At 40.5% G+C, this 13,193-nt stretch overlaps 1 protein-coding gene across 1 annotated transcript in view; it reads right to left on the bottom strand.

The window, feature by feature from the left end:
- Positions 1–13,193, bottom strand: part of ARSG (arylsulfatase G) — a 238,287-nt gene that overhangs the window by 52,792 nt on the left and 172,302 nt on the right. The window contains exon 9 of the mRNA XM_053707697.1: positions 5,158–5,278. Within this exon, the coding sequence (XP_053563672.1) occupies positions 5,158–5,278 (121 nt within the window). The remainder of the gene's footprint in view (positions 1–5,157; positions 5,279–13,193) is intronic.

Genomic DNA, 13,193 nt, shown 5'->3' on the forward strand with positions numbered 1-13,193 from the left:
ATATGTCACTTCCCTTACCCATAATCCCCAGTCATTCTCTAGAAGGAAAATGAAAAAAGAAGATAACACAAAGGTGTAAAGGTGCCTGAAGTTTTAGTAAAAAATAACGGTCTTAAATAAAGGGTGGGTCGTGGATTCACCATATCCGGAAAAAAATAAATGTATCAGGTATGTATAAATTATCTTTTCTTTCCTAAGATATGGTGAGTCCACGGAATCATCAATTACTAGTGAGAACCAATACCCAAGCTAGAGGACACAGATGATAAGGGATGGACAAGACAGGTAACCTAAACAGAAGGCACCACTACTCGAAGAAACTTCCTCCCAAAAAAAGCCTCAGCCGAGGCAAAAGACAAATTAAAGAATTTGGAAAAAGTATGAAAAAAGACCAAGTGGCAGCCTTGCAAATCTGTTCCACAGAAGCTTCATTTTTGAAAGCCCAGGAAAAAGAAAACAGCCCTTGTAGAATAAGCTGTAATTCTCTCAGAAGGTTGCTGTCCAGCAGACGCATAAGCCAAACAAATAAAACTCTTAAACTAAAAAGAAAAAGAAGTAGCCGTAGCTATCTGTCCCTTTCGCTTCTCAGAGAAACAAACAAACAAAGCAGAAGACTAAAGAAAATCCTTAGTCGCCTGTAGATAAAATTTCAGTGCCCGCACAACATCATGATCTAGGTTGTGCAACAAACGTTCCTTATGAGAAGAAGGACAAGGACACAAAGAAGGAACAACAATTTCCTGATCAATATTCCTGATTGAAATAACCTTAGGCAGAAAATCCAACTTAGTACGCAGAACCACCTTATCAGAATGAAAGATAAAGGGAAACATATTGCAATGCCAAAAATTCAGAGACTCTCCAACCAGGAGAAATGACCACAAGAAACAAAACCTTCTAAGATAATATCTTGATATCTAAAGAATGCATAGGCTCAAACGGAGCCTGCTGTAAAACTTTAAGAACAAGGTTAAGACTCCAAGGAGGAGTAACAGGTTTGAACACAGGCCTGATTCTGATCAAGGCCTGACAAAAAGATTGCATTTCTGGCACATCTGCCAGGCACTTATGCAACAAAATAGAGAGAGCAGAAATCTGACCCCTCAGAGTACTAGCCGCCAAACCCTTCTCCAGATCATCCTGGATAAAGGACAAAATCCTAGGAATCCTGACTACAAGAGTAGCCTGGATTCACACCAATAAAGATATATATATATATACCATATCTTATGATAAATGTTCCTAGTAACAGGCTTATGAGCCTGTATTAAGGTCTCAATGACCGACTCAGAAAAACCACGCTTAGAAAAATTAAGCATTCAATCTCCAAGCAGTCAGCTTCAGAGAAACAAGATTTGGATGAAGAAAGAGACCCTGAATCAGGAGGTCCTTCCTCAGAGGTAGTCTCCACAGAGGCAGAGACAACATTCCCACTGGGTCTGCATACCAGGTCCTGCGAGGCCACGCCGGTGCTATGAGAATCACCAACGCCCTCTCCTGTTTGATCCGAGCAATGACTCTTGGCAAGAGAACAAACAGAGGAAACAGGTATGCTAGACTGAAATTCCAAAGGACTGCCAGAGCATCTATCAGGAAAAGCCTGTGGATCCCTTGACCTCGAGCCGTACCACAGGAATTAGCATTCTGCCAAAAAGCCCTAAGATACAGATCTGGCTGTCTCCAACTGAGGATTAAAACTGGAAAAACACCTCCGGGTGGAGTTCTCACTCCCCCAGATAAAAAGTCTCTCAGCTCAGAAAATCCACTTCCCAATTGTCCACTCCTTGGAATGTGGATCTCAGATAGACAACAGTTGTGGGCCTTCGTCCACTGAATAATTCAGGCCACCTCTGACATGGCCAAGTAATTCCGAGTTCCCCCCTGGTGGTACTGAAACCTGATAAACCAGGCTAAAGCTAATTGAGGCAAAACCAGAAAAGCATTGAAAATTGCTCTCAGCTCTAGAATGTTTATGGGGAGAACTGACTCCTCCCGAGTCCATAAACCCTGAACCTTAAACAAGCCCCAGACTGCTCCCCAACCTAGAAGGCTGGCACCCGTGGTTAAAATCACCCAGGAGGGTCTGAAAAAGCAAGTTCCCTCAGAGAGGTGTTCCTGAGACAACCAACACAGAAGAGAGTCCTCTGACTCCTGATCCAGATCTATTCGCAAAGATAGATCTACATAGTCCCCGTTCCAATGTCTGAGCATGCATTACTGCAGAGGCCTGAGATGGAACCGAGCAAACGGAATGATGTCCAAAGAAGCCACCATCAGACCAATTACCTCCATACATTGAGCCACTGATGGCCGAGGAGAGGACTGAAGGGCAAGACAAGAATCAAAACACTTTGTCTTTCTGACCTCTGTCAGAAAAATCTACATTAATAAGGAGTCTATTATGGTCCCGAAAAACACTACCCTTGTAGCAGGAACCAGAGAACCTTTTCCCAAAATCACCCTCCATCCGTGGTAGCGAAGAAAAGACAATAAGATCTCTGAATGAGATATTGCTTGTTGAAAAGACAGCACCTGAACCAGAAAGTCGTCCAGATAGACGCCACTGCAATGCCCTGAAAGTGATTGTCCAAGAACGCAAACCTCAGAAACTTGTGATGAACCTTATGAATAAAAACATGAAGGTATGCATACTTTAGGTCTATGGTTGTCAAGAATTGACCCTCTTGGACCAAGGGAAGGATGGAAATGAATAGTCTCCATCTTGAAGGTTGGTACTCTGAGAAATTTGTTTAAACACTTCAGATTTAGAATTGGTCTGAAAATTTCCTACAAAAGAAAAATAAAATTATTTATTTTTATTTAACTCTTATATAAAATAAATATAAGGGAAAAATGTGCTACTGTTACTTTAAAAAATAAAGTCACAAAAAAAGGAACAGAAAAACGCAATCAGCCACAGGCACCCTCTACACCTCAGCAATCTTGCTGAGGTGCCTACCTGACCTACTGACTGAAAAACAATCCGTTTTCACAGAAACTGCTAGTAACAATGAAAGGGCTTGAACGAGAGGCTTCCTGGATTACAGAGCCTCCAAAATAACAAACACAGCAACTCTGACACTGCAGCGCAAACAGGAAGTTAAAAACTGCGCAAAAACACAGCCAGCCCCAGCAAACGTAACTGCCAAATTAAAAAGTTTTAAAACACGGATAAAAAAACATGTACCCCCAAACAGAACAGTTTATATTAAACTGAGCCACCAATAAATAAATAAAAACTCTCATAAACAGAGCCTGCTAGCTGCCACAAATAAACTTCCTAGGAAGTAAAAGTAAAATATCGGTCCCAGCGGCATTTAAGCTGAATAACTGCCAGATTCTTCCTACATATGAAAAATAAAATTGTCACCTTAAAATTCAACTGTCTGGCAGCAGGACAGCTCACCTGGTTTGAGAGGAGCTATTCCTCACATGGACCTGTGGACAAAAGATAATACTGAGTAAGTTTACTCAGGCTATCTGAATAGGGCAGCAAAAATGTTTGGGAAAACGCAGAAGGGATTGTACCCTACAAGTTCCCAATTGCTTAAAAGCCACCACTGCCCTACTGAAGAAACTAACGTGGGCTAAGGCTAAACCCCAGTAAAGATCAGAGCAAACCTACTCTGCTTTAAATTAATAAAATCTTGATTGTAGATCAGACACCTAAAACTTCACCTCTTCCTTGCACCGCAGACAAAGAGAATGACTAGGGATTATGGGTAAGGGAAGTGACATATATAGCAGCTTTGCTGTGGTGCTCTTTGCCTCCTCCTGCTGATTACTATTCCCACTAGTAATTGATGATTCTGTGGACTCACCATATCTTAGGAAAGAAATGAATCTTATATTTCTTTTGTGAGGGGGTAATAGTCTTCTTTAGAGCTGTCAGACCCCACACCCCCCATAACAGGACCAATGCTATGAGATATTTGTAATGGATATTTACATTTGAAAGACAGGAATCTACAATCTCTCATATATTCCAGATAAGATAATCTATGTGTAAATTAAAGGGACAGTCAACACCAAAATTCTTATTGTTTAAAAAGATAACTCCATTACTACCCATTCCCCAGCTTTGTTGTATTAATATACTTTATAACATTTAAACCTCTAAATTTCTGCCTGTTTCTAAGCCACTACAGACAGCCTCTTATCACATTTTTTTTTATTTGCTTTTCACAACAGGGAACAGCTAAATCATGTGGGCCATATAGATAACATTGTGCTCACACCTGTGAAGTTGTGCACAACACAGCACTATTTGGCTAAAATGCAAGTCAGTAGATAATAAATAAAAAATCATGTGATCAGGGGGCTGTCAAAAGAGACTTAGATACAAGGTAATCACAGAGGTAAAACATATATTAATATAGCAGTGTTGGTTATGCAAAACTGGGGAATGGGTAATAAAGGGATTATCTTTCTTTTTAAACAATAAACATTTTGGTGTTGACTGTCCCTTTAAGATTGTAGCAAGGGTGACACTAACTTATGTAAAGCCAACACTGCTAGTAAAAAAATGTAGGTGAGAAACAAAACTTATTGTGAAGAACATGATTTTTGGAGTAAGTTATGCCAAATAGGTCCAGGAATGAGAGTCAGCTTGTGTGTTGTGATCATGATATGTGTTATCTGTAGATATGCAAAAATGTTTATGTGCTATAATCTGAGATCAATGACATGTGGAGCATCAGTCAATCCAACTTCATTTATCAAACTGCAGATGCAAATTTGGAGTTCTAGGAGTTTCCTGCAGCCGATAATTAAGAAACAGTAGTCTTACGACCGATGTTTGTTAACATCTCCGCCATTTCTGAACTGGCTGTTTAAAATCAACCCAGACTGATCCAACTGGGGTAATTGACAGCCCCTGTTCTCACGTGATTAGTTGCTTGCGAATTGTCACTCATGATATTGTTTTGATTATTATACTCTTGAATATGATCTTTTATCATCCATTCTAGTAGCATCCTTACCACTGGTATCAGACTTACTGGTCTGTAGCTTCACAGATAAACATTCCCACTGTGAAACAAATGCTTGAAAGCAGGCAAAACTTTATTAATGCTTGAAAACATACACAATAACCCAGCAACTCTAGCATGCTGCCATTAATATTACCTCCCTAATTGCTATTTTATAAAATCTTACCTTGTGTCCTTCTTCAGATTGCCCCAACAGAATTCCAGAAATGTCTTTGCCATCAAAAAGTCTGTTCACTGGCAAAGATGCATTTGCAAGAGACAACAATGTGGGGAAAATATCCAAAGAGCTAAAAAAAAAAAAGAAATAAGCATGTGAAGGCAGCAAGAGTCTGGTGTAACATGGAAATATCATATATCCAAATACGTGAGAAAACCACACTGGCTACCCAAAAAAACAATGTGCCACATTAAAATTGCATGTGATGACCCACCAAGATGTCCATAACAGTGGTCCCCCTGGCAAGCCAACCGCATGTCCTCAACATAAAAGGAAGTTGGAAGTCACTGTGAATAAAGGACATTGAAAAAAATGCTCCCACAAAGCATCAGATCTACCCAGGATCACACTGCTTTCAGTAAAAGGCAATGAGGCCGAATTATCAAAGACCTCGCTGAATGCGGAGAGCAAAACGCTCTCCGTATTCAGCATTGCACCAGCAGCTCACAAGAGCTGCTGGTGCAACGCCGCCCCCTGCAGAGGTGTCAATCAACCCGATCGTACTTGATCGGGTTGAATTCCGCCGATTCCTTTCCGCCTCATCAGAGCGGGCGGACAGGGTTATGGAGCAGCGGTCTTTAGACCGCTGCTTCATAACTGGTGTTTCTGGCGAGCCTGCAGGAGCTTAATAGATAGGCCCCATTGGCTCTTCAAATGGTTTTTCCAAAGTAACCAATACACGGGTAATGTTTGTTTTTGCTACCTTCCTCTGTGTACCCTCCCTTCTTCTTGATAATTCTAGTTCAGGTTTTGTGTACATTGTGATTTTTTTGTTTTGTTTCTTTTATTTTATCCCTTAGACTTTGAGTGCTTGGGAGCAGGACATGCATTGTTTATGTTCTGTAGAAGTAGATAGATAGATAGATAGATAGAGAGAGAGATAGATAGAGAGATATTCAGTCATTTTGCAGTTTTCAAGAAAATTCACATGGCAGATATAAGGCTTTTGGCCGAGCTGCAGGGTTTATTGAGAGAAAGGGGAGAGCTCATGATAAAACCTCAAGCCAGTAGCAGCAGTATGCAGGTATACCCTGAGTACATTAGGTCTGAACAGGAACAGTACAGCTTAAGCAGGTAATAAAGCGAGTAGTCAGGTAGATACTGACAGCTAAGAGCAGGTGAGCAGCAGAGCAGGAAGTTAATCATGCACAGTAACTCTGGTAGATGCAGGTACACAAGGGTAGCAGGATGGAAGAGTAAGATGTTAGGTGCTTACTCATAGGAACTGCAGGGCCCCCAGAACTGCTGTTGTTGAGCAGACATACTATTAGAATAGCAAACTCACTTTGGATAGGCTTGTGCAGGATTAATCATGTAAGCAGCAGAGCTATATGGTAAAAGGTATCGGCATGGCAGGTGAAATATAGCCATTACCCTATGACAAATTTGGGATTATACAAGAATACTGGCAGGTGAAAGGCACTTCCTTATAAAGCAAAACCATTCAGAACAGATCTTGTGTGACAAATACCTTGTGAAAAGATTCTTGGAACTAAAACTTTTGAAGACTGAGTGGTTCGATTTGCTCCATACTGGGTCTACATAGATGCTAGAACATATCAGAGTTAGGAGATGCAAGGTTAATCCACTTGCTGAATGAAATAAATGTGACACCATCTGGCTGGCAAGAGGTAGGTCACAAACATTTTAAATGATGAGCAAAAAACAGGTTGATTCCTCCCTTAAAGGGACAGTCTAGTCAAAATTAAACTTTCATGATTCAGATAGGGCATGCAATTTTAAACAGCTTTTCAATTTACTTTTATCATCACATTTTTGTTCTTTTGATATTCTTGGTTGAAAGCTAGGTAGGCTAATATGCTAATTTCTATGCCCATGAAGGCTATCTCTTATATCAGGGCATTTTGACAGTTTTTCACAGCTAGAGGGTGTTAGTTCATGTGTGCCATATAGATAACTTTGTGCTCATACACTTGGAGTTACCTAGTAGTCAGCACTGATTGGCAGAGGCTTAGATACAAGACAATCACAGAGGTAAAAAGAATGTTAATATAACAGTGTTGGTTATGCAAAACTGAGGAATGGGTAATAAAGGGATTATCTATCTTTTTAAACAATACCAATTCTGGAGTAGACTGTCCCTTTAACTGCACGTTATTTGGTTATAGATAGTTATCTCTTCAGAACAACCATGCTACACAATACTTTATATACAACATAAGCTATAACAGGCACAGAAGTCAGTGGAAGCTGTCAAGGCTAAGAATGGCAGAAATGTGATTAAGAATTAGCGTGTCTGACTACACTGGCAACCTCCGCCATACTGAGCAGTGAATCTGCTTGTGTTTCTCAAAAGTTGCCATTTCACTGTGTGTTTAAAAGCTCTGCAATCAACATTGAAAAGCTTCCTATATCATTAGCAGACAGAACAGTAATTTGGCTGCCTGCAGTATGCTCAATAAACAATGTAGGGAACCGCCTGCAGGGTGTCATTTATATGCGGTTCTTGCATAAACAGATTTAACCATTATATTAGGCGGTAACGGAGCTAAATAAACATTGCCCTGTAATGAAATATAAAGATGTCTAACACTCTGCCCAATACTACAAAGCCACTTAACTTATTACAGCACGTAATTTATGTCATACAGCCAGAGAGGAATAATCAGTTATTATTTAGCTAAAGAAATGGCTGCCTGGGGTAGATTCTGCAGTTGACCTTAGTCATTCATACAAATAAAGCATTATATAAAATTATGTGAGGCATGTATAATAATATAAATGAAGGGAGAACATTGCCACAACAAAATTTAGATTATTTTAGTATGAAAAAAATGCTCTAAAAGTGACATAAAATTGCTGGGCACAACTACAGTAGCATGGTCACAACTTGTGCTAAATTAGGTGCTGCCATACTTGTGAGTATGATTCTTAAGAGGCCGATTTATGAAAGGTCTTGCGGACCTGATCCGACAGTGCGGATCAGGTCCGCAAGACCTCGCTGAATGCGGAGAGCAATGCGCTCTCCGTATTCAGCATTGCACTAGCAGCTCACAAGAGCTGCTGGTGCAACGCCGCCCCCTGCAGACTCGCGGCCAATCGGCCACCAGCAGGGAGGTGTCAATCAACCCGATCGTACTCTATCGGGTTAAGTTCCGGCGATTCCTGTCCGCCTCATCAGAGCAGGGGGACAGGGTTATGTTACGGGCCCTTGTTTGTGATTCTTTTCACAGAATTTTATTGGAGTGAGCAGTGTTGTTTACCACAAGGAGCAGCTACCTATCGCTATTGGAAATCCAAGGAAGGAATTTATACAGAATACAGCATATGGATCTATACTGAACTGTAATACCAGATACAACTTTACACCTATTGGCAATAACATTGATTTATTTGATGTGTAATATTGACAAACATTGTCTTATCTGTGGACAGACCACTTCTATACTATAATATTATCCCCATACGAATTGTGTATATTTGACTGACATTATTGGGGGGAAGGTTAACGTTTTTTCCATCCCATATTTATTATTTAAATTCCTCCTTATTCTGTTTAACAATACTATTGATTGTAATCAAGTTTGATTAATTGTAGTCCAGGATACATACTATTCTATATATGGTTATTTGGTAGCGCCCCCTTGTGTTGAGGCAAGTTGTGTCATCAACATTTTGAGCTGTATTCACCCCTTTGACTCAAGCACTGTGCATTTACGGGTCAGTGAGGTTGTCGGCTTTCTGATAACTATGTAATGTGCTTCAGGTTAGCGGGCACAATACAGAGCAAGACATTTACATGTTTAAACCAGCTCCATTGCTCTATAATATTACTGAGTACCTTTTTTATACATTGTGTTGTAACTTTAATACTTACACCCTGTATCATGCACACTAACCCCAACAAATGATACAGCTGTCAAGAGGTCAGCACAACCATGGATCAATGAGTGTGTAGTACATCTGTTACAAGAAAACCTAAGCTCCAATATGGCTGCCCCCAGTATGAAGAGGTGGAGCTTTTGCATCTTCCATTTTTAAGTTATAAATATAGAACTATTTTGACCAGAACTGTAGGCACAGGCGGAAATACAACAACATGGTGAGTAGTAACCATTTAATTGTAGTTGTGCTCAGCATTTTAACGTCTCTTTAAGTTTATATATATTGATTCCCTGTGCAGCACAGCAAGGCCACCTTCTTTGCTTTGTTCAACCAATGAGAACAGCTGTACATTACTTTAGCAGCCAAGCCCCAATGGAAACGTCTAGGGCTAGATTACAAGTGGAGCGTTAAATTATTGTGTGCCCACAAACGGGCAAATTTGCCTGTTTGCTGGTGCGCAATAAATACCCAGCCATTACAAGTGGCTGTTTATTGCTACCGCAAGCTCGTGGTAGCAATTAGTGCTCAGAAAATTAACCTTAGATTAGATCTCTGGTTAATTTTCTAAAAGTGCTCCAAATGCCCTCAAAATAGGCAGTTTGGGGTTTTTAAAGTTGGCGGGTGTGGGGTGTTTGGAAAAAAAAAATGGCACTGAAAAGTGCCTTTACATTTCCGTCTATGGGAACTGTGTGCTCCTAGTAAATACATATTATTATTATTATTGGTTATTTGTAGAGCGCCAATAGATTCCGCAGCACTAATATATATATATATTAATATATATGCTAATATACATATATTTATATATATATATGTATATACACATATTAACACATAAATATATATGTATATAAGGATATAGAAAAGTGGCAGTGTGAATGCACTCTCACCAAAAGATCAACAGCTTCCAGGGTGCTCTTAGAGATACAAAATCCAGAGAACAAGTAAAGCACTCACTGGTCTTCAGTCAACTATAAACAATGAATTTATTCAAGCGTGACGTTTCGGGGTACACAAACCACTTCCTCTGACAAATAAAGTGAACAAACAGAACTTTTAAAGGCCTGTAAAGCCCTCCTCTATCAGTCTGCCAATGAGCAGACAACGTGTGCAAAACTAACATGTGAATATGGTTAGCTAATCAGCTACACAAAAAAATAAGTCAATGTGGCCCCATGCCTAGCCAACTTATTCAAGGCAGACTACGAGATCAATACAATGCAGGTATTTTCCAATGAACGGATCAAGCTGTATTGCAGATACATTGATTATCTCTTTCTAGTGTGGCAAGGGGACGAACAATCACTCACACAGTGTGTTCATGACCTCAATAACATTGAGAGCCCGATCAAATTTCAGTACCATGCCTACCTTGAAGTGATTGACTTTCTGGATGTCAGGGAATTTAAAGTTGGCAACAAACTAGGCACAACATTATACAAGAAAAGTACCGACAGGAATTTGTACTCCCGGCTGAGAGTTGCCATCCACCTTCGCTGGTACGCAACATTCCCAAAAGCCCAGTTCCAAAGGGGGATCAGAAACAACACAGATCAAATAAACTGTAAGCAACAACTAGCCGAAATGACAGATAGATTCAAACAAAGAGGATATAAACCTACACTACTGAACAAGAGCAAACAAAGTGCTCTCAATACCATGGACTCCATGAAATATGATGACCAACTCAGTCTCACATTTGTCACAACCTATACGCTGGACAAGAACCAATTAGTCCGAGCCATCCGTGATGAATGGAAAATTATCAAAGCCGATTCCAATATGTCATTCACCTCCTGGGGGACACCGAGTGTTGCGTACAAGAGAGACCACAATCTGCATGACCTTCTAGTTAAAACCGATATCCCAGTCGAGGACTCTTCTCGAACATGGTTGAAGAAAATGAAGGGATGCTTTTGTTGCACAAGTTGTGTGATGTGCAACAGTATGCGAACTGGCTCGTCATTCCAACATCCGGACAAAAAGAAGAAGTATCAGATCAATGCATTTGTTACATGCACTACAACACACATCATCTATCTTCTACATTGCCCATGCAGCAAATTCTATACCGGAAAGACGATGCTTGCACAAGGATGGCCAATCACCACTCAACTATACACCAAGCACTCCACTCTGGGAAGGCCGAACAACCGATGGCACGGCACTTTTTGGAGGCTAAACACTCTGTGAATGACCTAAAGTTCCAGACCATGTCCCCCTGTTACGGAGAGGAGGCAACAGAGCTAGGATCCTCCTTCAAAAGGAAACACGATGGATCTTCCAATTGGGGACTCTGGCACCAAAGGGACTGAACATTAACACGGGATAGCAGTTTTTTTTTTATAATGAATATGCTTTTCACAATGGATATACTGTTCCCTGGCCCAGTATTATGAAGAATGGTAAAGTAGGACATTTTATATGAGAGTTCAGATCCTCATTATGAGAGTGCCGATCCATTCAGACCTGTGGTATTATGTATGTCTTTAAAACAAGCTTATCCTCCACAAGCTTGTTTAAAATCCACAAATTAAGCTGTTTCTGCCTTGGTCTACCTTCCTTTTATGTCCCCCTTCCCCTTTCCTCTCCTATTCCCTCTTTCCCTTTTTTCCCCTCCCCCCCTTTTTTATCCTTCCCTCCGTTCCCCCCCCCCCTTCCCATTTGTTCTTTTTTTTCCCCTTCTGTTTCCTCCCCTCTTGTGGATTATTTCCTGATCCTTGGTCCTTTTGCGGACACCTATGTAGCCAATTGTCATGTATCAGTCTGTTTTAAGTAATGTTTTTGAAATTTGTATTTTTCACATGTATTATTCTATATGTTTACACCTATTTGGTCCAGCGGCTGCGCAATTGTACCCTCGTTGTCCCTTCACCAGTGATCTATGTGGGCACTCTCTTAATTTCATTTTTGATTAATAGGATGTGCCATTATTCTTTTAACAGTTGGCATTTTTATCCCCTTTTTTCTTACTCACTTTATGGATCATTTAAGATCATTCAAGGTATGATAATGGTTGGCCCTAAGTGGGACAGTTCTTTTTGTAATGGAAGGTTGTGTGGGCTGGTATTAGGATCTCCACCAATTTGTAATTTCCAGTGTTGTGTCTTGAGTAAGCATGTTATGTTTGTGTATCGTGTTTATGCGCTTGTGCAGGTAGGTGAGCATTGTTTTGTTTCTATATGTTGCTATAGTTACGGCCCCTACATGTGGCATGACTCTGCCTGTCTATTGGCCATTTCTTTCCTTGCGGTTCTATTGGTCCGCATGTATTGTTATTTTGTTGCCTTGACATCGTGAGTTGCCGTGTCGGTGATGCATTCATTTGCCACGATAGGCAGTTTTACTCTTATTGTATGTATAGCTTTGGGCGATTTTTTCCGATCTGCCAGTCCGTTAATTTTGGTCAGCTGGAGGTTACGTCAGAGATGGGTGTGTTTGAACCCACCAATAGGGACACGTGCTTCACGACTTTTGGTTTTTAATCTTTATGCATTGCTGGCTCGTAACCTCTTATTTCCTTGTGATTACTTTCTTGCTCTGTGGGGGTGACCCGAGGGGCACAGTTGGCAGCCGCTGGCTTTTCTATTTGTGATTTTCGAATAGTGTTATTTTCACACAGTATAATTGGCTTATTTTTTTTGCGTAGCTGATTAGCTAACCATATTCACATGTTAGTTTTGCACATGCTGTCTGCTCATTGGCAGACTGATAGAGGAGGGCTTTACAGGCCTTTAAAGTTCTGTTTGTTCACTTTATGTTTGTCAGAGGAAGGGGTTTGTGTACCCCATATGTCACGTTTGAATAAATTCATTGTTTATAGTTGACCAGTGAGTGCTTTACTTGTTCTCTGGATTTTATATAAGCCTATACATATATATTTAAAAATCACTGCTTGACTTATCCCCTTCACTGCACTTAGGTTCTTATGCCATCTCTGACTAAATCAGAATGAGGCTCCCATTGGATCCTATGTAACCGCGCTCTCATGACTGCAATGCTTCCTAGCAATGCGAATGCAGGGTCGCGTTCTCATTGCGCTTGGCTTGTAATACCAGCGCGCATTTAGTGCTCCCCTTGTAATCTAGCCCTAAATAGGGTCGGGTCACAAGGGACTGCAAAAGCCTTTTTATTTCTGT

The sequence above is a fragment of the Bombina bombina genome, chromosome 1 (assembly GCF_027579735.1).
Source record: "Bombina bombina isolate aBomBom1 chromosome 1, aBomBom1.pri, whole genome shotgun sequence".
Lineage (NCBI taxonomy): Eukaryota > Metazoa > Chordata > Amphibia > Anura > Bombinatoridae > Bombina > Bombina bombina.